This window comes from Coregonus clupeaformis, unplaced genomic scaffold (assembly GCF_020615455.1).
Source record: "Coregonus clupeaformis isolate EN_2021a unplaced genomic scaffold, ASM2061545v1 scaf0531, whole genome shotgun sequence".
NCBI classification, from domain to species: domain Eukaryota; kingdom Metazoa; phylum Chordata; class Actinopteri; order Salmoniformes; family Salmonidae; genus Coregonus; species Coregonus clupeaformis.
In genome coordinates, this window is record NW_025533986.1 from 49,060 (window position 1) to 75,573 (window position 26,514).

Genomic DNA, 26,514 nt, shown 5'->3' on the forward strand with positions numbered 1-26,514 from the left:
GTGTGGAGAGGTCACTGGCCATCACCCTCTTAATCTCTGCAACCAGGGTTGAGTCGTCTTCGCATGGCTGTAGGTGTTTCAGCAGTTTTGCTTGAAGAGGAGCAATTACAGAGAGAGTTGGCTGGTCTTCTTCACACATCACAGTGGTTGCCATTTTGACAGGACCCATCAACTGAACAATGTCATCCATGTTGGCAATATCACTCTCACTCAGCGTGCCTACATCTGTGACCCCCCTTTCGTAGATCCTTGGACATCAGAGTTGCCATTATAGCTGGCTGTTGTTCCAAAAAACGTTCAAGCATTTCGAATGAACTGTTCCATCTGGTGATTATGTCTTGGATCAGTTTATGTTTTGGTAAATCCATCAGTTTGTTTTTCCTGTAGGGTGTGACATGGAATCGGGCTGCGGTGAAAATATCCAACAATTTTTCGCACTTTCCCCAACAACCTGGAAGCACGGTCCACCCCCAAACCCTTCTGCGAGGCAAGGTTGAGTGTATGTGCGAAGCAGGTAATGTGTGGACTGAACTGGGCTTCTGCACCGGCCACAATCATATTCCTGGCGTTATCTGTGACGATGGCAGGATTCTTGTCGGAGATTTTCCACTCCATGCAGGCTTCACGCAGTAACGCGCCAATATTTTTACCAGTATGGGCTTCATTTAAAACTCTGGTTAGCAGAACAAAGGTCTTCATTTTCCACTCCGGATCAATGTGATGAGAGGTAATTGTCACATACCCTTGATTTGAGCATGACGTCCAGCCATCTGTCGTTATCGCTACTCATTCAGCTTGAGAAAGCGACAGTTTCACATCATTCTTAGTACTTTCGTACAATGCAGGAATAACCTTTTCTGAGATGTGTGGTCGGCTTGGTATTGTGTACCAAGTAAACAACAATGAATGGCAAATGCATTCACATTTTATTTGAATAAAGTGCAAACAACACTTTAGGTTGAATTCACAGGAAGTTAAAATTGTCTGATCTCATTTTCAATATTCAATACATTTTCAATAAAAGTACAGTAAGTGCAACCAACATTTCAACAGTAGGTTTACCTGCTACTTCTGCTTTTGTTTTTCAACATTAAAATATTCAATATTAATATCAAAAATAAAGTGCAACCAACATCTCTTCAGGTTGAATAAAGAGTAGGTTTACCTGCTACTTCTGCTTTTGTTTTTCAACATGAAAATATTCAATATTAATATCAAAAATAAAGTGCAACCAACATCTCTTCAGGTTGAATTAACAGTAGGTTTACCTGCTACTTCTGCTTTTGTTTTTCAACATTACAATACAAATACAGTATTAATATCAAAAATAAAGTGCAACCAACATTTCTTCAGGTTGAATGAGCAGTGGATGAACCTGCTACTACTCTCATTTTAATAAACAAACAATATTCAACAAAAGATCAAGTGTAACCTACTAGGCTACTCTTCAATGACTACAGATTTTTTTCCAAAAATATCAACTGATCAACATGATCTGGCCGCAGAACCCTTCTCTGTGCGTTCACTATGTCGCCAGCAGTACTAAAAACTCGTTCTGCTGGCACACTGGTGCCTGGAATGCACAGGTACCGTTTAGCAGTGGGGAGAACAAGTATTTGATACACTGCTGATTTTGCAGGTTTTCCTACTTACAAAGCATGTAGAGGTCTGTCATTTTTATCATCGGGACACATCAACTGTGAGAGACGGAATCTAAAACAAAAATCCAGAAAATCACATTGTATGATTTTTAAGTAATTCATTTGCATTTTATTGCATGACATAAGTATTTGATCACCTACCAACCAGTAAGAATTCCGGCTCTCACAGACCTGTTATTTTTTCTTTAAGAAGCCCTCCTGTTCGCCACTCATTACCTGTATTAACTGCACCTGTTTGAACTCGTTACCTGTATAAAAGACACCTGTCCACACACTCAATCAAACAGACTCCAACCTCTCCACAATGGCCAAGACCAGAGAGCTGTGTAAGGACATCAGGGATAAAATTGTAGACCTGCACAAGGCTGGGATGGGCTACAGGACAATAGGCAAGCAGCTTGGTGAGAAGGCAACAACTGTTGGCGCAATTATTAGAAAATGGAAGAAGTTCAAGATGACGGTCAATCACCCTCGGTCTGGGGCTCCATGCAAGATCTCACCTCGTGGGGCATCAATGATCATGAGGAAGGTGAGGGATCAGCCCAGAACTACACGGCAGGACCTGGTCAATGGCCTGAAGAGAGCTGGGACCACAGTCTCAAAGAAAACCATTAGTAACACACTACGCCGTCATGGAATAAAATCCTGCAGCGCACACAAGGTCCCCCTGCTCAAGCCAGCGCATGTCCAGGCCCGTCTGAAGTTTGCCAATGACCATCTGGATGATCCAGAGGAGGAATGGGAGAAGGTCATGTGGTCTGATGAGACAAAAATATAGCTTTTTGGTCTAAACTCCACTCGCCGTGTTTGGAGGAAGAAGAAGGATGAGTACAACCCCAAGAACACCATCCCAACCGTGAAGCATGGAGGTGGAAACTCGCTCTGGATAAGAGCGTCTGCTAAATGACTAAAATGTAAATGTGAATGAAACATCATTCTTTGGGGATGCTTTTCTGCAAAGGGGACAGGACGACTGCATCGTATTGAGGGGAGGATGGATGGGGCCATGTATCGCGAGATCTTGGCCAACAACCTCCTTCCCTCAGTAAGAGCATTGAAGATGGGTCGTGGCTGGGTCTTCCAGCATGACAACGACCCGAAACACACAGCCAGGGCAACTAAGGAGTGGCTCCGTAAGAAGCATCTCAAGGTCCTGGAGTGGCCTAGCCAGTCTCCAGACCTGAACACAATAGAAAATCTTAGGAGGGGAGCTGAAAGTCTGTATTGCCCAGCGACAGCCCCCGAAACCTGAAGGATCTGGAGAAGGTCTGTATGGAGGAGTGGGCCAAAATCCCTGCTGCAGTGTGTGCAAACCTGGTCAAGACCTACAGGAAACGTATGATCTCTGTAATTGCAAACAAAGGTTTCTGTACCAAATATTAAGTTCTGCTTTTCTGATGTATCAAATACTTATGTCATGCAATAAAATGCAAATGAATTACTTAAAAATCATACAATGTGATTTTCTGGATTTTTGTTTTAGATTCCGTCTCTCACAGTTGAAGTGTACCTATGATAAATATTACAGACCTCTACATGCTTTGTAAGTAGGAAAACCTGCAAAATCGGCAGTGTATCAAATACTTGTTCTCCCCACTGTATATATACAGTACCAGTCAAAAGTTTGGACAGACCTACTCATTCAAGGGTTTTTCTTTATTTTTACTATTTTCTACATTGTAGAATAATAGTGAAGACATCAAAACTATGAAATAACACATATGGAATCATGTAGTAAACAAAAAAAAAGTGTTAAACAAATCAAAATATTATTTTATATTTGAGATTCTTCAAATAGCCACCCTTTGCCTTGATGACAGCTTTGCACACTCTTGGCATTCACTCAACCAGCTTCACCTGGAATGCTTTTCCAACAGTCTTGAAGGAGTTCCCACATATGCTGAGAACCTTGTTGGCTGCTTTTCCTTCACTCTGCGTTCCGACTCATCCCAAACCATCTCAATTGGGTTGAGGTCAGGGGATTGTGGAGGCCAGGTCATCTGATGCAGCACTCCATCACTCTCCTTCTTGGTAAAATAGCCCTTACACAGCCTGGAGGTGTGTTGGGTCATTGTCCTGTTGAAAAACAAATGATAGTCCCACTAAGCCCAAACCAGATGGGATGGCGTATCGCTGTAGAATGCTGTGGTAGCCATGCTGGTTAAGTGTGCCTTGAATTCTCAATAAATCACAGACAGTGAAACCAGCAAAAGCACCCCTGCATCATAACACCTCCTCCTCCATGCTTTACGGTGGTAAATACACATGCGGAGATCATCCGTTCACCCACACCGCGTCTCAAAAACACACGGCGGTTGGAACCAAAAATCTCCAATTTGGACTCCAGACCAAAGGACAAATTTCCACTGGTCTAATGTCCATTGCTCGTGTTTCTTGGCCCAAGCAGGTCTCTTCTTCTTATTGATGTCCTTTAGTAGTGGTTGCTTTGCAGCAATTCGACCATGAAGGCCTGATTCACACAGTCCCCTGTGAATAGTTGATGTTGAGATGTGTCTGTTACTTGAACCCTGTGAATAATGTATTTGGGCTGCAATTTCTGAGGCTGGTAACTCTAATGGACGTATCCTCTGCAGCAGAGGTAACTCTGGGTCTTCCATTCCTGTGGTGGTCCTCATGAGAGCCAGTTTCATCAAAGCGCTTGATTGTTTTTGCGATTGCACTTGAATAAACTTTAAAAGTTCTTGAAATGTTCAGCATCGACTGACCTTCATGTCTTAAAGTAATGATGGACTGTCGTTTCTCTTTGCTTATTTGAGCTGTTCTTGCCATAATATGGACTTGGTCTTTTACCAAATAGGGCTATCTTCTGTATACCCCCTACATTGTCACAACACAACTGATTGGCTCAAACGCATTAAGAAGGAAAGAAATTCCACAAATTAACTTTTAAGAAGGCACACCTGTTAATTGAAATGCATTCCAGGTGACTACCTCATGAAGCTGGTTGAGAGAATGCCAAGAGTGTGCAAAGCTGTCATCAAGGCAAAGTGTGGCTATTTGAAGAATCTCAAATATAAAATATATTTTGATTTGTTTAACACTTTTTTGGTTACTACATGATTCCATATTACAGTGACCACTGTCATTTGTTTGGCCAATAAACGTCACAGCCCTACCCACGAGTCCTCTCACAACACCCAGTAAAAGGTTCTACGTGTCGGGTAGCTGTCATAACAGTTGGTAAGTAGTGTCTAGTACCTGTCATAACAGTTGGTAAGTAGTGTCTAGTACCTGTCATAACAGTTGGTAAGTAGTATCTAGAACCTGTCATAACAGTTGGTAAGTAGGGGCCTAGCCCGAACCATGAAAAACAGCCCCCGACCATTATTCCTCCTCCACCAAACTTTACAGTAGGCACTCTGCAAGGTGGGCAGGTAGCGTTTTCCTGGCATCCGCCAAACCCAGATTCGTCCGTCGGACTGCCAGATGGTGAAGCGTGATTCATCACTCCAGAGAACGCGTTTCCACTGCTCCAGAGTCCAATGGCGGCGAGCTTTACACCACTCCAGGCGATGCTTGGCATTGGTGATCTTAGGCTTGTGTGCGGCTGCTCGGCCATGGAAACCCATTTCATGAAGACTCCCGACGAACAGTTCTTGTTCTGACGCTGCTTCCAGAGGCAGTTTGGAACTCGGTAGTGAGTGATGCAACCGAGGACAGACGATTTTTACTCGCTACGCGCTTCAGCACTCGGCGGTCCCGTTCTGTGAGCTTGTGTGGCCTACCACTTCGCGGCTGAGCCGTTGTTGCTCCTAGACATTTCCACTCCACAATAACAGCACTTACAGTTGACAAGGCCAGCTCTAGCATGGCGAACTGACTTGTTGGAAAGGTGGCATCCTGTGACGGTGCCACGTTGAAAGTCGCGGAGCTCTTCAGTAAGGCCATTCTACTGCCAACGTTTGTTTTTATGGAGATTGCATGGCGGTGTGCTCGATTTGTATACACCTGTCAGCAACGGGTGTGGCTGAAATGGCCGAATCCACAAATGTGAAAGTGTCCACATACTTTTGTGTATATGTAATGTAGATCACACATTGTTAATGGAATAACGCTTTACACAAAGGTAAAAAGTTAGATCATTAGCATAAGAGCAAATTACCACATTCATTATTTAACCTTTATTTAACAAGAACAAATTCTTATTTACAATGACGGCCTACCCCTGGCCAAACCCGGACGACGCTGGGCCAATTGTGCGCCGAAACACGTCAAACCAAAAACACGTCAGCCCACACAAATCAAAACCTGATTTTAATATCATTCAAAGGTCTCTTCAGCGCTCCAACGGCATAACGACAGCCTTAAATGTTTAACTTCAGTCAGTTGGCTTGCCCGGGTTGAGACTTGAGAAAGTAGCAGCGCTTCAGTGTTAAGCGTGCAGCCCAAATGGCACCCCATGGGCCCTGGTCAATAGTAGTGCACTATAAAGGGAATAGGGCATGTTTGCTGAGATTTAATGAAAAGTAGTCCCCTCGGCAACAACAAACAACAAATGTCTCTTTCTGCCGGTGAACGTTGACTTTCACATAGATTTACCCCATATCATTATAGATCCAATTATAAGACTATCATTATCAAAATCATCTGTGCAGGATAGAGGGAAGACTAGGTGAAAAATAAAACAACAAAAACGACCATAGTTCCCAATATATAAGTGTTATTTTGATAGACATACTTTATTCAAATCAAACTAATAAAATAAAGTGAATATATCACTGCTAAGAGAATTTGATCCATTTGAAACCCTAGATAGAACACATCAGGAGATTATTATCACTATAAATCCATCACAAATCAACAACAGGCACCTTGCTTGGTAGAGTCAAGACACTCAGACCGTTCAGAAATAAAACCACTTCCAAATAAACAATGAAACATATATACACATTTATTAATTCAGAGGTATGGTGGTTTGGATCAGGGAGTGGGTGTAGCTATAGGTTACATCCTAAACGGCACCCTATTCCCTATATAGTGCACTACTTTTGACCGGAGCCCTATGGGCCATGGTTGAAAGTAGTGCACTACATAGGGAATAGACTTCTATTTGGGATGCAAGCCAGTCTAGCCGATAGCCGTCCTCAGCTGAGATAAATGAAGACGACGGACTGGATGGGCTCCCTGCAGACTGGACACAGCTTGTTCCTCTTCTTCAGTTTCTTGGTGCAGGTGTAACAGGCCATGAGGTGTCCGGTGCGTCCGTGTACAATGCAGCCGTTCTTGGGCCTGGTCTGACAGATGACGCAGGGCTCCAGGCAGCTGGCGGGGAGGTGAGCCTCCTGGCTGTTGAAGCGCTCCAGGTCTGGTGCCATCACTTCCTGGCTGAAGGGGGCGCTAGAGGACGAGCCTGAGCCTACACCACTGGAAGAAGAAGAAGAGGTGGAAGGCTGGGATGAGCAGGCTGAGTCTTGGGAATCGGGGCCAGAGACGGACACCAATTCCTGGGAGTCTTTGAGGAGGGGAAGGGGCGACCGGGCTCTCTTCCCGTCTGGGACATCCAGTCCTTCAGCCTCGGTCTCGTCTGTCTCTGTCGGGGCTGGGGAAGGCTTGGGGGACGAAGGTTTGAGGTTGGGGGCCGTGGTGGTGGTGGTGGTGGTGATAGCAGAGTTGCTGTCAGACTGGGGAAACCATTCCTTTCTTAGCTTCCAGCAGCGGTTGCAGTTACGGGGCAGGGGAGGGTTCAACTCCTCACACTTCGAGCACTTCCAGTAGTCCTGAAACACAACAGACGACACCGCTAGATTAGACAGACGACACCGCTAGATTAGACAGACGACACCGCTAGATTAGAACAGACGACACCGCTAGATTAGACAGACGACACCGCTAGATTAGACAACAGACGACACCGCTAGATTAGCAACAGACGACACCGCTAGATTAGACAACAGGCCATACAACTACATTAGACAACAGACACTAGCCAACCAGAACATTGGTAGCTGTGGTATCCTTGTGTTGGTGAGATTTTATTATTATTATTATTATTATTATTATTATTATGGGTAATATGAAACATACTGCTTTCGTGATTTCAGTGTCGTCATCGAACGAGTCCTCCTCCTCTGCTTCAAAGATGGTGACTTCATACACCTGTGAGAACGACAGAGACAGTGAGTCAACAGCTGCAGTTTGACCCCAGGACACTAGAGGGCGCTGTTTGAAATGACACACACACACACACCAGTGTTTCCTCGGGGGGTCCGGGAGCATGCTCCCCACCCCCCTAGTGATAGCACCACAGCTAAATGAATGCAGCGGAAACACACAAACACAGTTGAAAAGACAGTGAGCTGAGACCTCGTCCTCTCCAGACACTGAAGCCTCTTCGGGATCGCTGTAGGCATCCGAGTCAATGGACTCCACCTCAAACTCCACGCTGAAGTTATCAGAGTTCAGATCCTGGCTCAGAACATCGTCACACACGTCACTGACCGATGAACCTACTTCCTGTTGAGAGAGAGAGAGAGAGAGAGCTCAGTAACATGGGACTTACACAGCTAAAGTACTGAACGACCCCACGTCACATCATCTGACCATTATGTGTAGGAATTAAATCAACTCATTCCTTCATCTGTATAATTTCGTAACCCAACAGGTATTCTCTAGTTTAGGATCTCACCCTCCTTTAATTTAGGATTGATGAAACTACAGTCTTAGACAGGGTTAATAGTTGTACTGCAGTAGGCTACACAGAGTTACACCAGGCTACTCACAGAGATACACCAGGCTACTCACAGAGATACACCAGGCTACTCACAGAGATACACCAGGCTACTCACAGAGATACACCAGGCTACTCACAGAGATACACTAGGCTACTCACAGAGATACACCAGGCTACTCACAGAGATACACTAGGCTACTCACAGAGATACACTAGGCTACTCACAGAGATACACTAGGCTACTCACAGAGATACACTAGGCTACTCACAGAGATACACTAGGCTACTCACAGAGATACACTAGGCTACTCACAGAGATACACCAGGCTACTCACAGAGATACACTAGGCTACTCACAGAGATACACTAGGCTACTCACAGAGATACACTAGGCTACTCACAGAGATACACCAGGCTACTCACAGAGATACACTAGGCTACTCACAGAGATACACCAGGCTACTCACAGAGATACACTAGGCTACTCACAGAGATACACCAGGCTACTCACAGTGTTACTGTGGGAGTCTGAAGACTCAGTGCTCCTCCGGTCTCGTCTCAGGCCTCCTATCACACACCAGGACATGCTGTCATCAAAGGGTAGAGAAAAGCTGTCTGACCTATGCCTCTTCCTGGGCTCACAGCCGTCCTCCTCTTGTGTCGATGATGTACCCGCTGGAATAGAACAGAGGAGACGTGAGCAGTGGTGTTAGCAGGGTTGACACATCAAATACTACTGTTAACAATTTCTTCAAATAAGCCATTTCTCCTCTGATGGCAATAGAGAAGAATGCTGTGCATCCAATCACTCAGTTGACATATTGAAACATACTGATATAGTCTTCAACAAAGCGATTTCTTCCTTGATGACACTGAATATCTTATGTGATGTTCACAAGACATCAATGACTTTTTATAGCCGTACATGTGCATTGGCTTGAGGTACGACCAGTAGCTAAGAGCAATAAAAAAACATCTTTAAAAACGGTCCATTTCAATCCATCAGGCTAGGACTGCTGTGGATGTGGATTCCCCCCTGGTCTGGTAGGAACAGGCATGTCTTTGTTGTGTCTGTGTGTGGATGCTATGGGCCTGAAGAGACTCATTGTGAGGAGAAGTCATCTGAACACATTCTCCACAGCCTCCAGACCAGTGTGTTCCTTAGGTCTGGTCCTATCTCCTATCCCCACAGCAGGACAAGTCTGGACGGACACAGTGAAAGTGACAGTGGTTCTATGCTTTGATCAATCCATAACTCAGTCTCTGAAATATATAAAAGGAGTGTACATTTACCCAACAGCCTTGACAGGGTAGCACATGAAGCCATCCTGTCTGACATGACACCACGAAGCCATCCTGTCGGACATGACACCACGAAGCCATCCTGTCGGACATGACACCATGAAGCCATCCTGTCTGACATGACACCACGAAGCCATCCTGTCGGACATGACACCACGAAGCCATCCTGTCTGACATGACACCACAAAGCCATCCTGTCGGACATGACACCATGAAGCCATCCTGTCTGACATGACACCATGAAGCCATCCTGTCTGACATGACACCATGAAGCCATCCTGTCTGACATGACACCATGAAGCCATCCTGTCTGACATGACACCACGAAGCCATCCTGTCTGACATGACACCACGAAGCCATCCTGTCTGACATGACACCATGAAGCCATCCTGTCTGACATGACACCACGAAGCCATCCTGTCTGACATGACACCATGAAGCCATCCTGTCTGACATGACACCATGAAGCCATCCTGTCTGACATGACACCATGAAGCCATCCTGTCTGACATGACACCACGAAGCCATCCTGTCGGACATGACACCATGAAGCCATCCTGTCTGACATGACACCACGAAGCCATCCTGTCTGACATGACACCATGAAGCCATCCTGTCTGACATGACACCATGAAGCCATCCTGTCTGACATGACACCATGAAGCCATCCTGTCGGACATGACACTACGAAGCCATCCTGTCTGACATGACACCACAAAGCCATCCTGTCGGACATGACACCATGAAGCCATCCTGTCGGACATGACACCATGAAGCCATCCTGTCTGACATGACACCATGAAGCCATCCTGTCGGACATGACACCACGAAGCCATCCTGTCTGACATGACACCACGAAGCCATCCTGTCTGACATGACACCACGAAGCCATCCTGTCGGACATGACACCATGAAGCCATCCTGTCGGACATGACACCACGAAGCCATCCTGTCTGACATGACACCATGAAGCCATCCTGTCTGACATGACACCACGAAGCCATCCTGTCTGACATGACACCACGAAGCCATCCTGTCTGACATGACACCACGAAGCCATCCTGTCGGACATGACACCATGAAGCCATCCTGTCTGACATGACACCACGAAGCCATCCTGTCTGACATGACACCATGAAGCCATCCTGTCGGACATGACACCATGAAGCCATCCTGTCGGACATGACACCATGAAGCCATCCTGTCTGACATGACACCACGAAGCCATCCTGTCGGACATGACACCACGAAGCCATCCTGTCTGACATGACACCACGAAGCCATCCTGTCGGACATGACACCATGAAGCCATCCTGTCGGACATGACACATTTACATTTACATTTTAGTCATTTAGCAGACGCTCTTATCCAGAGCGACTTACAGGAGCAATTAGGGTTAAGTGCCTTGCTCAAGGGCACATTTACGTCATTTAGCAGACGCTCTTATCCAGAGCGACTACAAATTGGTGCATTCACCCTATAGCCAGTGGGATAACCACTTTACAATTATACAATTTTTTTATTTTTTTATTTTTATTTTAAAAAAATTGGGGGGGGGGTAGAAGGATTACTCTATCCTATCCCAGGTATTCCTTAAAGAGGTGGGGTTTCAAATGTCTCCGGAAGGTGGTGAGTGACTCCGCTGTCCTGGCGTCGTGAGGGAGCTTGTTCCACCATTGGGGTGCCAGAGCAGCGAACAGTTTTGACTGGGCTGAGCGGGAACTATGCTTCCGCAGAGGAAGGGGAGCCAGCAGGCCAGAGGTGGATGAACGCAATGCCCTCGCCTGGGTGTAGGGACTGATCAGAGCCCGAAGGTAAGGAGGTGCCGTTCCCCTCACAGCTCCATAGGCAAGCACCATGGTCTTGTAACGGATGCGAGCTTCAACTGGAAGCCAGTGGAGTGTGCGGAGGAGGGGGGTGACGTGAGAGAACTTGGGAAGGTTGAACACCAGACGGGCTGCGGCATTCTGGATGAGTTGTAGGGGTTTAATGGCACAGGCAGGGAGCCCAGCCAACAGCGAGTTGCAGTAATCCAGACGGGAGATGACAAGTGCCTGGATTAGGACCTGTGCCGCTTCCTGTGTAAGGCAGGGTCGTACTCTCCGAATGTTGTAGAGCATGAACCTGCAGGATCGGGTCACCGCCTTGATGTTAGCGGAGAACGACAGGGTGTTGTCCAGGGTCACGCCAAGGCTCTTCGCACTCTGGGAGGAGGACACAACGGAGTTGTCAACCGTGATGGCGAGATCATGGAACGGGCAGTCCTTCCCGGGAGGAAGAGCAGCTCCGTCTTGCCAGGGTTCAGCTTGAGGTGGTGATCCGTCATCCATACTGATATGTCTGCCAGACATGCAGAGATGCGATTCGCCACCTGGTTATCAGAAGGGGGAAAGGAGAAGATTAGTTGTGTATCGTCTGCGTAGCAATGATAGGAGAGGCCATGTGAGGATATGACAGAGCCAAGTGACTTGGTGTATAGGGAGAAAAGGAGAGGGCCTAGAACTGAGCCCTGGGGGACACCAGTGGTGAGAGCACGTGGTGCGGAGACAGCTTCTCGCCACGCCACTTGGTAGGAGCGACCGGTCAGGTAGGACGCAATCCAGGAGTGAGCCGCGCCAGAGATGCCCAGCTCGGAGAGGGTGGAGAGGAGGATCTGATGGTTCACTGTATCAAAGGCAGCAGACAGGTCTAGAAGGACAAGAGCAGAGGAGAGAGAGTTAGCTTTAGCAGTGCGGAGAGTCTCCGTGACACAGAGAAGAGCAGTCTCAGTTGAATGACCAGTCCTGAAACCTGACTGGTTTGGATCAAGAAGGTCATTCTGAGAGAGATAGCAAGAGAGTTGGCTAAAGACGGCACGCTCAATAGTTTTGGAAAGAAAAGAAAGAAGGGATACTGGTCTGTAGTTGTTGACATCAGTGGGATCGAGTGTTGGTTTTTTGAGAAGGGGTGCAACTCTCGCTCTCTTGAAGACGGAAGGGACATGACACCATGAAGCCATCCTGTCGGACATGACATCAGTCTGTTTCTCCAGGAGGAAGTTACAGCACAGATCCACGTGAGCAGGACTGGTGTAGTTAGTAGGTGTAGGCTTATGGAAACACTGTTGGAGTACTCCAACAACAACAACACATTATTCAGACAGAGACAGAGAGGTACTCACCAGGGTCACTCCTCCTCCTCCTCCGTTCTGAGGTAGATGATGAAGGACAGTCTGAGTCTGTTTCCTGTAACAGATTAAAACAGGAGGAACTGTTAAGAGAAATGAACCAGTGAACCAGGACACTGTGGGAGTCTGTCTATAAAACTCACCCAGGCACAGCGACCACTTAAAAACGACATCACAGGAAAAACCACTTCAGAAGCTCCGAGGGAGACCGTCTTGGAACAATGTGACAGCATAAACATCACTCTTCAACAAACTATGTTGTTTCAACTTGAGGTTGAGTGCGTGTGTGTGTGTGTGTGTGTGTGTGTGTGTGTGAGACCCAGGGCTAGGCAATTAGTTTGACACAGTCTGTTTGGAACTCTTTAAAATGGAGGGTGATGGAGCAGTGTTTCGCCTACATTAATTTAGTAGCGGTGGCCCGCCGCTGTTAATTTCTTGCCACCGCTGCTAAACGTTATAGTCGTTGGCTCAATGACGAAGTCTCTGGGAACAGCTAGCATGTCATCGCACCCAACGCCAGTAGTTTCACATTTCAAGTTTTAAATGTCACGTGCACAAGTACAGTGAAATGCCTTTCTTACAAGCTTCTAAACCCATCAATGCCGTAATCAATATCCCATGTAATAATTTTTAAAGAAAAACAAGGTAGAACAAAAACACGAGAAAGTAAGCTAGCTATATACTGGGTCAGTCAGCTCCAGTACCATATCAACAATGTGCAGGGATACTGGAGTGATGGAGGTAGATATGTATAGGGGTAAGGGGACAGGGGTACTGGAGTGATGGAGGTAGATATGTATAGGGGTAAGGGGACAGGGGTACTGGAGTGATGGAGGTAGATATGTATAGGGGTAAGGGGACAGGGATACTGGAGTGATGGAGGTAGATATGTATAGGGGTAAGGGGACAGGGATACTGGAGTGATGGAGGTAGATATGTATAGGGGTAAGGGGACAGGGATACTGGAGTGATGGAGGTAGATATGTATAGGGGTAAGGGGACAGGGATACTGGAGTGATGGAGGTAGATATGTATAGGGGTAAGGGGACAGGGATACTGGAGTGATGGAGGTAGATATGTATAGGGGTAAGGGGACAGGGATACTGGAGTGATGGAGGTAGATATGTATAGGGGTAAGGGGACAGGGATACTGGAGTGATGGAGGTAGATATGTATAGGGGTAAGGGGACAGGGATACTGGAGTGATGGAGGTAGATATGTATAGGGGTAAGGGGACAGGGATACTGGAGTGATGGAGGTAGATATGTATAGGGTTAAGGGGACAGGGATACTGGAGTGATGGAGGTAGATATGTATAGGGGTAAGGGGACAGGGATACTGGAGTGATGGAGGTAGATATGTATAGGGGTAAGGGGACAGGGATACTGGAGTGATGGAGGTAGATATGTATAGGGGTAAGGGGACAGGGATACTGGAGTGATGGAGGTAGATATGTATAGGGGTAGGGCATACAATTAACTCCTACCACCCACCAAACGTGGGTATATTTAGATATCGGTGGGTAAGAATTTGCAGGGCTCTACAGTGAAGAGCATTACATTCACTAATAAAAAATAGTCAAAAGCCAAGTATGAGCACATGAGCGAGTCGGGGATTAGAAATATTCTGCAGTAGCTTGTTTTCAAAGTATTTCTGCTGTTTTGTTTCATAGCTGCTAATGCACAATATATATATATATACTCATCCTAGCTGCTAATGGCACAACAACAACAATACTCATCCTATATCCCACCTGGTGCAGCAACACTGCCTGGCGGGGTGAAGGTTTGGCACAGTGTCTTGTGTTATATAGATGGATTTCAGAATTAACCTGGAAGAATCCATTGAAGGGGTTAGGTAAACTGTCTGGGAGGTGTTAGTATTTGTAGATGAAAGTGCATAATTGGCGTACATTAACGTCGTAAATAGACAAGATATTGAGTTGGTACTCAGCAGACCTGAAATTTGCTCAGTGATGAAAAAAATTAAAGGGAACATTGGTTGGGGGCGGTATGCAAATTGGAGTGGGTCTAGGGAAGGGGTCTCAAACAGGGCAGATGAGTCGAAGTCAAACATTTAAAGGTAAGTAACTACAGATCTGATGTTCAAAAGTTCTTGTCGGTTGTAAGAAATTACAGCGGAAACAATTCATGGAGAAAAAAAAAATTACGACAAAAGAATCACAAAACAGCAAAGTTGGGTCGGAGCCTGTAAAATAGCAGCTATCCAGTACCCCGTTATAGCAACGCCCCCACTGGAGTGTTTCAACCAACCAAACACATGGATTTTCAAATCAAATCAAATGTTATTGGCCACATGCGCCGAATACAACAGGTGTAGACATTACAGTGAAATGCTTACTTATAAGCCCTTAACCAACAGTGCAGTTTTTTTATTTTTATAAGACAAGTCAAATAAAACAACAACAAAAAAGTGTTGAGAGAAAAAATAAAATAACATTAGGGAGGCTATATATACAGGGGGGTACGGTGCAGAGTCAATGTGCGGGGGCACCGACTAGTTGACGTAGTTGAGGTAATATGTACATGTGGGTAGAGTTAAAGTGAATAAATTACAAATAACACGGGAAAACACACATAATAGTACAACTGGTTAGATGGTTCCCTTCATTTAGTTTAGTGTGTCTACCATAGAAATAAAATGAATAGATCCTCTTTCTATGTTGTCTTCCTACCTTAGGCCCTCTATCCGGTTTATCCAGAGACTGGGATTCTTAAGGAAAAAGAAACATCCACATTTAAAAACTCTGAATAGACTACCGGTACTTCTTCAGTGTCTTATCAACCCCAATACATAACACAGCATTGAACTGCCTAGAGTAACAAATGGCTTTTTCAAAAAGTGATGTATATGAAACCCCACCTCTTTAAGGAATACCTGGGATAGGATAAAGTAATCCTTCTACCCCCCCCCCACCTAAAAAAAAAATATATATATATATAAAAAAAATAATTGTAAAGTGGTTATCCCACTGGTTATAGGGTGAATGCACCAATTTGTAAGTCGCTCTGGATAAGAACGTCTGCTAAATGACGTCAATGTAAATGTAAACTAGTAACTACAGGACAATAACTGAAAAGGGGAAAAGTACCTTGTTTTTGCACTGCTAGGAGATTTTGTGTGATCATAGCGAAGAGGACTCTGAAATAGCAAAACACACAAGGCTAACATTAGCATACTGAAAACAGTTTCCGTTTCAGCCATCTCAAATTTGTTTAGCAAAAAGAAGCCTGCTCATCAACTTCAGTAACTTCTTTTTGAAACATCAGTACACATCTGAGCCAACACATGCCACAGGTGACAGCATATTAAGTGGCTGTATTAGAGGGCCAGAGAGCCTGTATTAAAGGCTGTGTAGAGGGGATGTATTAGAGGCTGTGTAGAGGGGATGTATTAGAGGGGATGCATTACAGGCTGTGTAGAGGGGATGTATTAGAGGCTGTGTAGAGGGGATGTATTAGAGGATGTATTAAAGGCTGTGTAGAGGGGATGTATTAGAGACTGTGTAGAGGGGATGTATTAGAGGCTGTGTAGAGGGGATGTATTAGAGGCTGTGTAGAGGGGATGTATTAGAGGATGTATAGAGGGGATGTATTAGAGGCTGTGTAGAGGGGATGTATTAGAGGCTGTGTAGAGGGGATGTATTAGAGGCTGTGTAGAGGGGATGTATTAGAGGCTGTGTAGAGGGGATGTATTAGAGGCTGTGTAGAGGGGATGTATTAGAGGCTGTGTAGAGGGGATGTATTAGAGGGGATGCATTACAGGCTGTGTAGAGGGGATGTATTAGAGGCTGTGTAGAGGGGATGTATTAGAGGATGTATTAAAGGCTGTGTAGAGGGGATGTATTAGAGACTGTGTAGAGGGGATGCATTACAGGCTGTGTAGAGGGGATGTATTAGAGGCTGTGTAGAGGGGATGTATTAGAGGATGTATTAAAGGCTGTGTAGAGGGGATGTATTAGAGACTGTGTAGAGGGGATGTATTAGAGGCTGTGTAGAGGGGATGTATTAGAGGCTGTGTAGAGGGGATGTATTAGAGACTGTGTAGAGGGGATGCATTAGAGGCTGTATAGAGGGGATGTATTAGAGGGTGTGTAGAGGGGATGTATTAGAGGCTGTGTAGAGGGGATGTATTAGAGGCTGTGTAGAGGGGATGTATTAGAGGACCAGAGAGCCTGCATTACAGGCTGTGTAGAGGGGATGTATTAGAGGCTGTGTAGAGGGGATGTATTACAGGCTGTGTAGAGGGGATGTATTAGAGGCTGTGTAGAGGGGATGTATTAGAGGATGTGTAGAGGGGATGTATTATAGGATGTATTAAAGGATGTGTAGAGGGGATGTATTAGAGGCTGTGTAGAGGGGATGTATTAGAGAGCCAGAGAGCCTGTGATGTATTAGAGGCTGTGTAGAGGGGATGTATTAGAGGCTGTGTAGAGGGGATGTATTAGAGGGCCAGAGAGCCTGTGATGTATTAGAGGCTGTGTAGAGGGGATGTATTAGAGGCTGTGTAGAGGGGATGTATTAGAGGATGTATTAAAGGCTGTGTAGAGGGGATGTATTAGAGGCTGTGTAGAGGGGATGTATTAGAGGATGTATTAAAGGCTGTGTAGAGGGGATGTATTAGAGGCTGTGTAGAGGGGATGTATTAGAGGGCCAGAGAGCCTGCATTAGAGGGCCAGAGAGCCTGCATTACAGGCTGTGTAGAGGGGATGCATTAGAGGCTGTATAGAGGGGATGTATTAGAGGCTGTGTAGAGGGGATGTATTAGAGGCTGTGTAGAGGGGATGTATTAGAGGCTGTGTAGAGGGGATGTATTAGAGGATGTATAGAGGGGATGTATTAGAGGCTGTGTAGAGGGGATGTATTAGAGGCTGTATTAGAGTCTGTGTAGAGGGGATGTATTAGAGCCTGTGTAGAGGGGATGTATTAGAGGCTGTGTAGAGGAGATGTATTAGAGACTGTGTAGAGGGGATGTATTAGAGGATGTATAGAGGGGATGTATTAGAGGCTGTGTAGAGGGGATGTATTAGAGGCTGTCTAGAGGGGATGTATTAGAGGCTGTGTAGAGGGGATGTATTAGAGGCTGTATTAGAGGGGCTGTATTAGAGGCTGTGTAGAGGGGATGTATTAGAGGCTGTGTAGAGGGGATGTATTAGAGGCTGTGTAGAGGGGATGTATTAGAGGCTGTGTAGAGGGGATGTATTAGAGGCTGTGTAGAGGGGATGTATTAGAGGCTGTGTAGAGGGGATGTATTAGAGGCTGTGTAGAGGGGATGTATTAGAGTCTGTCTAGAGGGGATGTATTAGAGGCTGTGTAGAGGGGATGTATTAGAGGATGTATAGAGGGGATGTATTAGAGGCTGTATTAGAGGGGATGTATTAGAGGCTGTGTAGAGGGGATGTATTAGAGGCTGTGTAGAGGGGATGTATTAGAGGCTGTGTAGAGGGGATGTATTAGAGGCTGTGTAGAGGGGATGTATTAGAGGATGTATAGAGGGAATGTATTAGAGGGTGTATTAGAGTCTGTGTAGAGGGGATGTATTAGAGCCTGTGTAGAGGGGATGTATTAGAGGCTGTGTAGAGGGGATGTATTAGAGGCTGTGTAGAGGGGATGTATTAGAGGATGTGTAGAGGGGATGTATTAGAGGCTGTGTAGAGGGGATGTATTAGAGGCTGTATTAGAGGCTGTGTAGAGGGGATGTATTAGAGGCTGTATTAGAGGATGTGTAGAGGGGATGTATTAGAGGCTGTCTAGAGGGGATGTATTAGAGGCTGTGTAGAGGGGATGTATTAGAGGCTGTGTAGAGGGGATGTATTAGAGCATGTGTAGAGGGGATGTATTAGAGGCTGTATTAGAGGGGATGTATTAGAGGCTGTGTAGAGGGGATGTATTAGAGACTGTGTAGAGGGGATGTATTAGAGGCTGTATTAGAGGCTGTATTAGAGGCTGTGTAGAGGGGATGTATTAGAGGCTGTGTAGAGGGGATGTATTAGAGGCTGTGTAGAGGGGATGTATTAGAGGCTGTGTAGAGGGGATGTATTAGAGGCTGTGTAGAGGGGATGTATTAGAGCCTGTATTAGAGACTGTATTAGAGGCTGTGTAGAGGGGATGTATTAGAGGCTGTATTAGAGGCTGTGTAGAGGGGCTGTATTAGAGGCTGTGTAGAGGGGATGTATTAGAGGCTGTGTACATTTACATTTTAGTCATTTAGCAGACGCTCTTATCCAGAGCGACTTACAGAGAGCCTGTCTTAGATTATGTGTGTGTTGGGGGTGGGGGTAAACAGGGTGGGGGTAAACAGGGTGGGGGTAAACAGGGTGGGGGTAAACAGGGTGTGTGTGTGTTGGGGGTGGGGGTAAACAGGGTGGGGGTAATCAGGGTGTGTGTGTGTTGGGGTGGGGGTAAACAGGGTGGGGGTAATCAGGGTGTGGGTGTGTTGGGGTGGGGGTAAACAGGGTGGGGGTAATCAGGGTGTGGGTAAACAGGGTGGGGGTAATCAGGGTGGGGGTAATCAGGGTGTGTGTGTGTTGGGGTGGGGGGTAAACAGGGTGGGGGTAAACAGGGTGGGGGTAAACAGGGTGGGGGGTAATCAGGTGTGTGTGTGTTGGGGTGGGGGTAAACAGGGTGGGGGTAAACAGGGTGGGGGTAATCAGGGTGTGGGTAAACAGGGTGGGGGGTAAACAGGGTGGGGGGTAAACAGGGTGGGGGGTAAACAGGGTGGGGGTAATCAGGGTGTGTGTGTGTTGGGGTGGGGGTAAACAGGGTGGGGGTGTGTTGGGGGTGGGGGGTAAACAGGGTGGGGGTAAACAGGGTGTGTGTGTGTTGGGGGTGGGGGTAAACAGGGTGGGGGTAATCAGGGTGTGTGTGTGTTGGGGGTGGGGGTAAACAGGGTGGGGGTAAACAGGGTGGGGGTAAACAGGGTGGGGGGGTAATCAGGGTGTGTGTGTGTTGGGGGTGGGGGTAAACAGGGTGGGGGGTAAACAGGGTGTGTGTGTGTTGGGGTGGGGGTAAACAGGGTGTGGGTAAACAGGGTGTGTGTGTTGGGGGTGGGGGTAAACAGGGTGGGGGTGTGTTGGGGTGGGGGTTTATCGTCCGCCCCAAGCTGTGTGTGTGTTATTGTGAGAGTGTCTGTGTGTGTGTTATTGTGAGAGTGTCTGTGTGTGTGTTATTGTGAGAGTGTCTGTGTGTGTGTTATTGTGAGAGTGTCTGTGTGTGTGTTATTGTGAGAGTGTCTGTGTGTGTGTTATTGTGAGAGTGTCTGTGTGTGTGTTATTGTGAGAGTGTCTGTGTGTGTGTTATTGTGAGAGTGTCTGTGTGTGCGTTATTGTGAGAGTGTCTGTGTGTGTGTTATTGTGGAGAGTGTCTGTGTGTGTGTGTTATTGTGAGAGTGTCTGTGTGTGTGTTATTGTGAGAGTGTCTGTGTGTGTGTTATTGTGAGAGTGTCTGTGTGTGTGTTATTGTGAGAGTGTCTGTGTGTGCGTTATTGTGAGAGTGTCTGTGTGTGTGTTATTGTGAGAGTGTCTGTGTGTGTGTTATTGTGAGAGTGTATGTGTGTGTGTTATTGTGAGAGTGTCTGTGTGTGTGTTATTGTGAGAGTGTCTGTGTGTGTGTTATTGTGAGAGTGTCTGTGTGTGTGTGTTATTGTGAGAGTGTCTGTGTGTGTGTTATTGTAGAGAGTGTCTGTGTGTGTGTTATTGTGAGAGTGTCTGTGTGTGTGTTATTGTGAGAGTGTCTGTGTGTGTGTTATTGTGAGAGTGTCTGTGTGTGTGTTATTGTGAGAGTGTCTGTGTGTGCGTTATTGTGAGAGTGTCTGTGTGTGTGTTATTGTGAGAGTGTCTGTGTGTGTGTGTTATTGTGAGAGTGTCTGTGTGTGTGTTATTGTGAGAGTGTCTGTGTGTGTGTTATTGTGAGAGTGTCTGTGTGTGTGTTATTGTGAGAGTGTCTGTGTGTGCGTTATTGTGAGAGTGTCTGTGTGTGTGTTATTGTGAGAGTGTCTGTGTGTGTGTTATTGTGAGAGTGTCTGTGTGTGTGTTATTGTGAGAGTGTCTGTGTGTGTGTTATTGTGAGAGTGTCTGTGTGTGTGTTATTGTGAGAGTGTCTGTGTGTGTGTGTTATTGTGAGAGTGTCTGTGTGTGTGTTATTGTGAGAGTGTCTGTTTGTGTGTTATTGGGAGAGTGTCTGTGTGTGTGTTATTGTGAGAGTGTCTGTTTGTGTGTTATTGTGAGAGTGTCTGTGTGTGTGTTATTGTGAGAGTGTCTGTGTGTGTGTTATTGTGAGAGTGTCTGTGTGTGTGTTGTGAGAGTGTCTGTGTGTGTTATTGTGAGAGTGTCTGTGTGTGTGTTATTGTGAGAGTGTCTGTGTGTGTGTTATTGTGAGAGTGTCTGTGTGTGTGTTATTGTGAGGTCGTGTGTGTGAGTGAGTGTCTGTGTGTGTGTTATTGTGAGAGTGTCTGTGTGTGTGTTATTGTGAGAGTGTCTGTTTGTGTGTTATTGTGAGAGTGTCTGTGTGTGTGTTATTGTGAGAGTGTCTGTGTGTGTGTTATTGTGAGAGTGTCTGTGTGTGGCTCTTTGATGGAGAAGCTGTCCACTCCCTGCAGTGTGTCCCCTCACCGTGGCTCTTTAACAGAGAAGCTGTCCACTCCCAGTACAGCCCCCAGTGGGTCTTCAGCACAGTGCACTAGGTGTTGCTGCTTCATGTCATAAAGCTGCTTCTTCATGATGTACTGCCCCAGGTAGAATATCACCTGACAATAGACAGCACAGGGGTCACAGGTCAACACCACAGCATAACACACAAGAGGAGAGAGAGCGTAACAGGGGTGCTGCCAGAGGTCAAGAGGAGAGAGAGCGTAACAGGGGTGCTGCCAGAGGTCAAGAGGAGAGAGAGCGTAACAGGGGTGCTGCCAGAGGTCAAGAGTAGAAGTCTGGGAATGTCTCAGGATAAGACCGCACCATCAATAGTTCTGTCCCAGTCTAGTTGATACACCTCATCCCATATACTGATCCAGGCAGTTCTGTCTCAGTCTAGTCGATACACCTCATCCCATACTGATCCAGGCAGTTCTGTCTCAGTCTAGTCGATACACCTCATCCCATACTGATCCAGACAGTTCTGTCCCAGTCTAGTCGATACACCTCATCCCATACTGATCCAGACAACTCAATAAGAGTATTCTGGGTCCCATTTTAGACAGGCAACTGATAAGACACATGATCACTGTACTGAGTAGAAATATATGACTCCATCCCATATACTTCTCTAGCTGACAGGAGGCTATTGTGATTGATCACTGCCACGAAGGCATCAGTTCCTTATCATAAAAGCAGATTACACAGACTGTAAACATATTCTCCAGCAATCAATGTGGACCAGTTAAACACTCAACACCCTATAAACTAAAGCATCAATGCAGCCTCTCAGTCTGAGATAACTGTCTCCCTGATGAACAACAGAGAGGAAGGAGTCCCAGACTAGTTTGACATTCCAGAGGTCCATTTGAACCCCAGTGAGTCAGAGTGGAAGTCAAGAGGTGACTGAATGTTCTAACATTCTAACTAAGATAAACACCAATCTCTCTCTCTGACTCAGACTTCCTCACAGACAGATAGACCCCCTGACAATTCTCCCCAAAGCTGTGTGACATGTCTTCAAAACCAAGGGGACCTGCTAGCCAATCATAGCTCACCATTTATGTTTAAAATAAGTAAATGACAGTGCATTTGTATTCTAGTTTAGCAGATGCTCTTATCTAGAGTGACAATCAGTTCATTCAACTAAAGTAGGTAAAACAGTATATCAACAGGAAAAACAACAGAACCAAGACAAAAGCCTTTATATTTTTTGAGAGCATCTACTGTATGTAGTACTTAGTTGATGAAAGCGACAACCAATAGTGAAACTAGTGTAAATCTAACTATGTGGAGAAGAATCCAGAGGCAACACCTACACAACTTCTATACCAGTAGTTTGGCTGCTAACAACACATGAAGAGTAACTATTCCTTCCTTAGAAATGAACTAATATCCACTATTCTAGGAGTAAACTAAGATATACTGCAATTGGAAATTCACAACATCAAATATTTAACTTAATTAAAATATGAGACTAGAAAATATTATGGAAACTGAAAAGTCTGGGATATAATGTCCATTGAGGGTCTTAACGGTTTTCATCTGTCTGCTTCACGCAAACAATAACTTGATTAACTAAAGTTGAGCCAAAGACGTGTGGTTTCTATATCAGCAGGGTACAGGCAACAAAGACAGCCAGCTGTCAAGTCACTTCATACCTCTTTCATGGTGAAAACGTCTTTGTCTGCACCTGCCTGCTGTAATAAGATGTGCAGTTTCTCTTTTGGTCGTACCTGGGAAAAAATAGCACATAAAACAAAAACGTTATTTTAGATTCAATGTCATTGTAAACAAATATGATGTAAAATGTGTGATAGAGAGAGAGAGGGAGAGCTATTTAAGTTAATACTTACAAGTTTCTCATTGTCCAACGTATTTATTTGGGAACCAGTTCTATGCCATTCTGACATTCTCTCACAATTCTCTGCCATTCTGTCTTTCACCTGTTGAAGAGTAGAGCAAAAAATACATTTAAAATGTCAAAGTTAACATGCAATGCCTTATAAAAGTATACAATTACATACACGTCAAGACAAGCTTTGGAAGACAGAAACAAGCTTACCTATCTAAATAAATAGAAGTACTAAAGAGTAGACGTCCCTTATATACACACACACACACATCTCTATAATACACCCTTCATATTCTGTACATAAAGTGCTTCAGCTCGGATGCTAGCAGTAGGAACCACTTCCCCGTCTCCCCGGGATTTAAATAGGCTCGGAAAGACATGTCAGGGCTAGCATTGCTCCGGCTGTTGACGCCGGTGTAGGGCTAGCAGTAGGAACCACTTCCCCGTCTCCCCGGGATTTAAATAGGCTCGGAAAGACATGTCAGGGCTAGCATTGCTCCGGCTGTTGACGCCGGTGTAGGGCTAGCAGTAGGAACCACTTCCCGTCTCCCGGGATTTAAATAGGCTCGGAAAGACATGTCAGGGCTAGCATTGCTCCGGCTGTTGACGCCGGTGTAGGGCTAGCAGTAGGAACCACTTTCCCCGTCTCCCGGGATTTAAATAGGCTCGGAAAGACATGTCAGGGCTAGCATTGCTCCGGCTGTTGACGCCGATGTAGGGCTAGCAGTAGGAACCACTTCCCCGTCTCCCGGGATTTAAATAGGCTCGGAAAGACATGTCAGGGCTAGCATTGCTCCGGCTGTTGACGCCGGTGTAGGGCTAGCAGTAGGAACCACTTCCCCGTCTCCCCGGGATTTAAATAGGCTCGGAAAGACATGTCAGGGCTAGCATTGCTCCGGCTGTTGACGCCCGATGTAGGGCTAGCAGTAGGAACCACTTCCCCGTCTCCCGGGATTTAAATAGGCTCGGAAAGACATGTCAGGGCTAGCATTGCTCCGGCTGTTGACGCCGGTGTAGGGCTAGCAGTAGGAACCACTTCCCCGTCTCCCGGGATTTAAATAGGCTCGGAAAGACATGTCAGGGCTAGCATTGCTCCGGCTGTTGACGCCGGTGTAGGGCTAGCAGTAGGAACCACTTCCCCGTCTCCCGGGATTTAAATAGGCTCGGAAAGACATGTCAGGGCTAGCATTGCTCCGGCTGTTGACGCCGGTGTAGGGCTAGCAGTAGGAACCACTTCCCCGTCTCCCGGGATTTAAATAGGCTCGGAAAGACATGTCAGGGCTAGCATTGCTCCGGCTGTTGACGCCGGTGTAGGGCTAGCAGTAGGAACCACTTCCCCGTCTCCCGGGATTTAAATAGGCTCGGAAAGACATGTCAGGGCTAGCATTGCTCCGGCTGTTGACGCCGGTGTAGGGCTAGCAGTAGGAATCACTTCCCGTCTCCCGGGATTTAAATAGGCTCGGAAAGACATGTCAGGGCTAGCATTGCTCCGGCTGTTGACGCCGGTGTAGGGCTAGCAGTAGGAATCACTTCCCCGTCTCCCGGGATTTAAATAGGCTCGGAAAGACATGTCAGGGCTAGCATTGCTCCGGCTGTTGACGCCGGTGTAGGGCTAGCAGTAGGAACCACTTCCCCGTCTCCCGGGATTTAAATAGGCTCGGAAAGACATGTCAGGGCTAGCATTGCTCCGGCTGTTGACGCCGGTGTAGGGCTAGCAGTAGGAATCACTTCCCCGTCTCCCCGGGATTTAAATAGGCTCGGAAAGACATGTCAGGGCTAGCATTGCTCCGGCTGTTGACGCCGGTGTAGGGCTGAAGCCAGATTACTAACCTCCCTTGACATGTCGAAGCATGACGAGCACACCGCTTTGAGTCACCCACCTAGCGGCCACCCTGCGTCTGTGCACCCCCCTCCACCCTTAGTGCCGAGTTGGATATGCCCGGCATGTCCCAGTTTAACATTGGGTTAACCACAGTGTATTGATGTATTCTGAATCAAAGACATGTTTACCAATTATGCTAAACTTATTAGCTAGCTTGCCAACATAGCTAGCATCGTTAGCATCGCTAGCACGCTAACCCTTAGCTAGCACGCTAACCCTTAGCTAGCACGCTAACCCTTAGCTAGCACGCTAACCCTTAGCTAGCACGCTAACCCTTAGCTAGCACGCTAACCTCCCTCATTACACAAATACACATCACCTGATATGCTTAAATCCAATAAGCATTCCAGTTTATACAGCTTGGAGTTGGGAAATATGTATAATAATGATGATATGGTTAAAATACTGACTTGTCTAATAATTGTGCACACAGTAGCTATTACAGCAAAAAAAAAATACCATGCTATTGTTTGAGGATAGTGCACAACAACGAAACACTTTTATCACGGCAACTGGTTCGGTACGTTCACCTCTGAAGGTAAATAATGTACTTACATTCAGTAATCTTGCTCTGATTTGTCACCCTGAAGGTCCCAGAGATAAAATGTAGTGTAGTTTTGTTTGAAAATCCGTTTTTATGTTCAAATGTAGGAACTCTGAATAAGAGCGTCTGCTAAGTGCTGTAAATGTAAATGCGCAGTTTGACCTCTGGCTCCACACCCACCCCCCATTCGTTTTTCATTTAGTTCCATCTAGATGTGTGACAGTTAGTGTATTTTCTGTAGGGAAGCTAATGATCCATGTATGACATTCCTGGTGTGCAAACTAACATTTCGTACATAGTTATGTACTTGAAAACCAATTCGGCACATTTGGGTAAACTCCTACCAGACTTGATACAAAATATTGTGTAGTGATGTAATTTTTCACTGGATCAGTCCGAAACTTTGCACACACACTGCTGCCATCTAGTGGACAACAAATCTAGAATCCTACATCACTGTCTGGCCTTTCTCTTGCATTTCAAAGATGATGCAAAAAAACTAAAATAGAAAACACATTTGTTTTGTTTGTATTATCTTTTACCAGATCTAATGTAGGATAATATAACGCATTAGTTTCACATTTCCACAAACTTCAAAGTGTTTCCTTTCAAATGGTTCCAAGAATATGCATATCCTTGCTTCAGGTCCTGAGCTACAGGCAGTTAGATTTGGGTATGTCATTTAAGGCTAAAGAGGGAACAAACCCCCCGGTGTGCTTCAGGGAGGAACAGAACTGATCCCCTCCCTCCTCCATCAAGGCTTT

General features: G+C 46.0%; 1 protein-coding gene across 4 annotated transcripts in view; it reads right to left on the reverse strand.

Annotated features, from left to right (window-relative positions):
- Nucleotides 1–5,919: 5,919 nt before the first annotated feature.
- Nucleotides 5,920–26,514, reverse strand: part of LOC121559174 (E3 ubiquitin-protein ligase Mdm2) — a 37,408-nt gene continuing 16,813 nt past the window's right edge. Inside the window, exons 1-11 of one of the 4 annotated variants that reach the window (XM_045215846.1) lie at nt 25,762–25,801; nt 23,326–23,415; nt 23,131–23,205; nt 21,452–21,585; nt 15,935–15,984; nt 15,518–15,555; nt 12,817–12,880; nt 8,864–9,027; nt 7,986–8,135; nt 7,707–7,778; nt 5,920–7,399 (exon numbers count right to left, since the gene is read on the reverse strand). In XM_045215846.1, the coding sequence (XP_045071781.1) occupies nt 6,767–7,399; nt 7,707–7,778; nt 7,986–8,135; nt 8,864–9,027; nt 12,817–12,880; nt 15,518–15,555; nt 15,935–15,984; nt 21,452–21,585; nt 23,131–23,205; nt 23,326–23,403 (1,458 nt within the window). In that variant the 5' untranslated portion in view covers nt 23,404–23,415; nt 25,762–25,801 and the 3' untranslated portion in view covers nt 5,920–6,766. Of the gene's footprint in view, nt 7,400–7,706; nt 7,779–7,985; nt 8,136–8,863; nt 9,028–12,816; nt 12,881–15,517; nt 15,556–15,934; nt 15,985–21,451; nt 21,586–23,130; nt 23,206–23,325; nt 23,416–23,534; nt 23,862–25,761; nt 25,802–26,514 lie in introns of those variants that run through there. The other 3 variants (XM_045215845.1, XM_045215844.1, XM_045215843.1) reach the window with 3 other exon arrangements.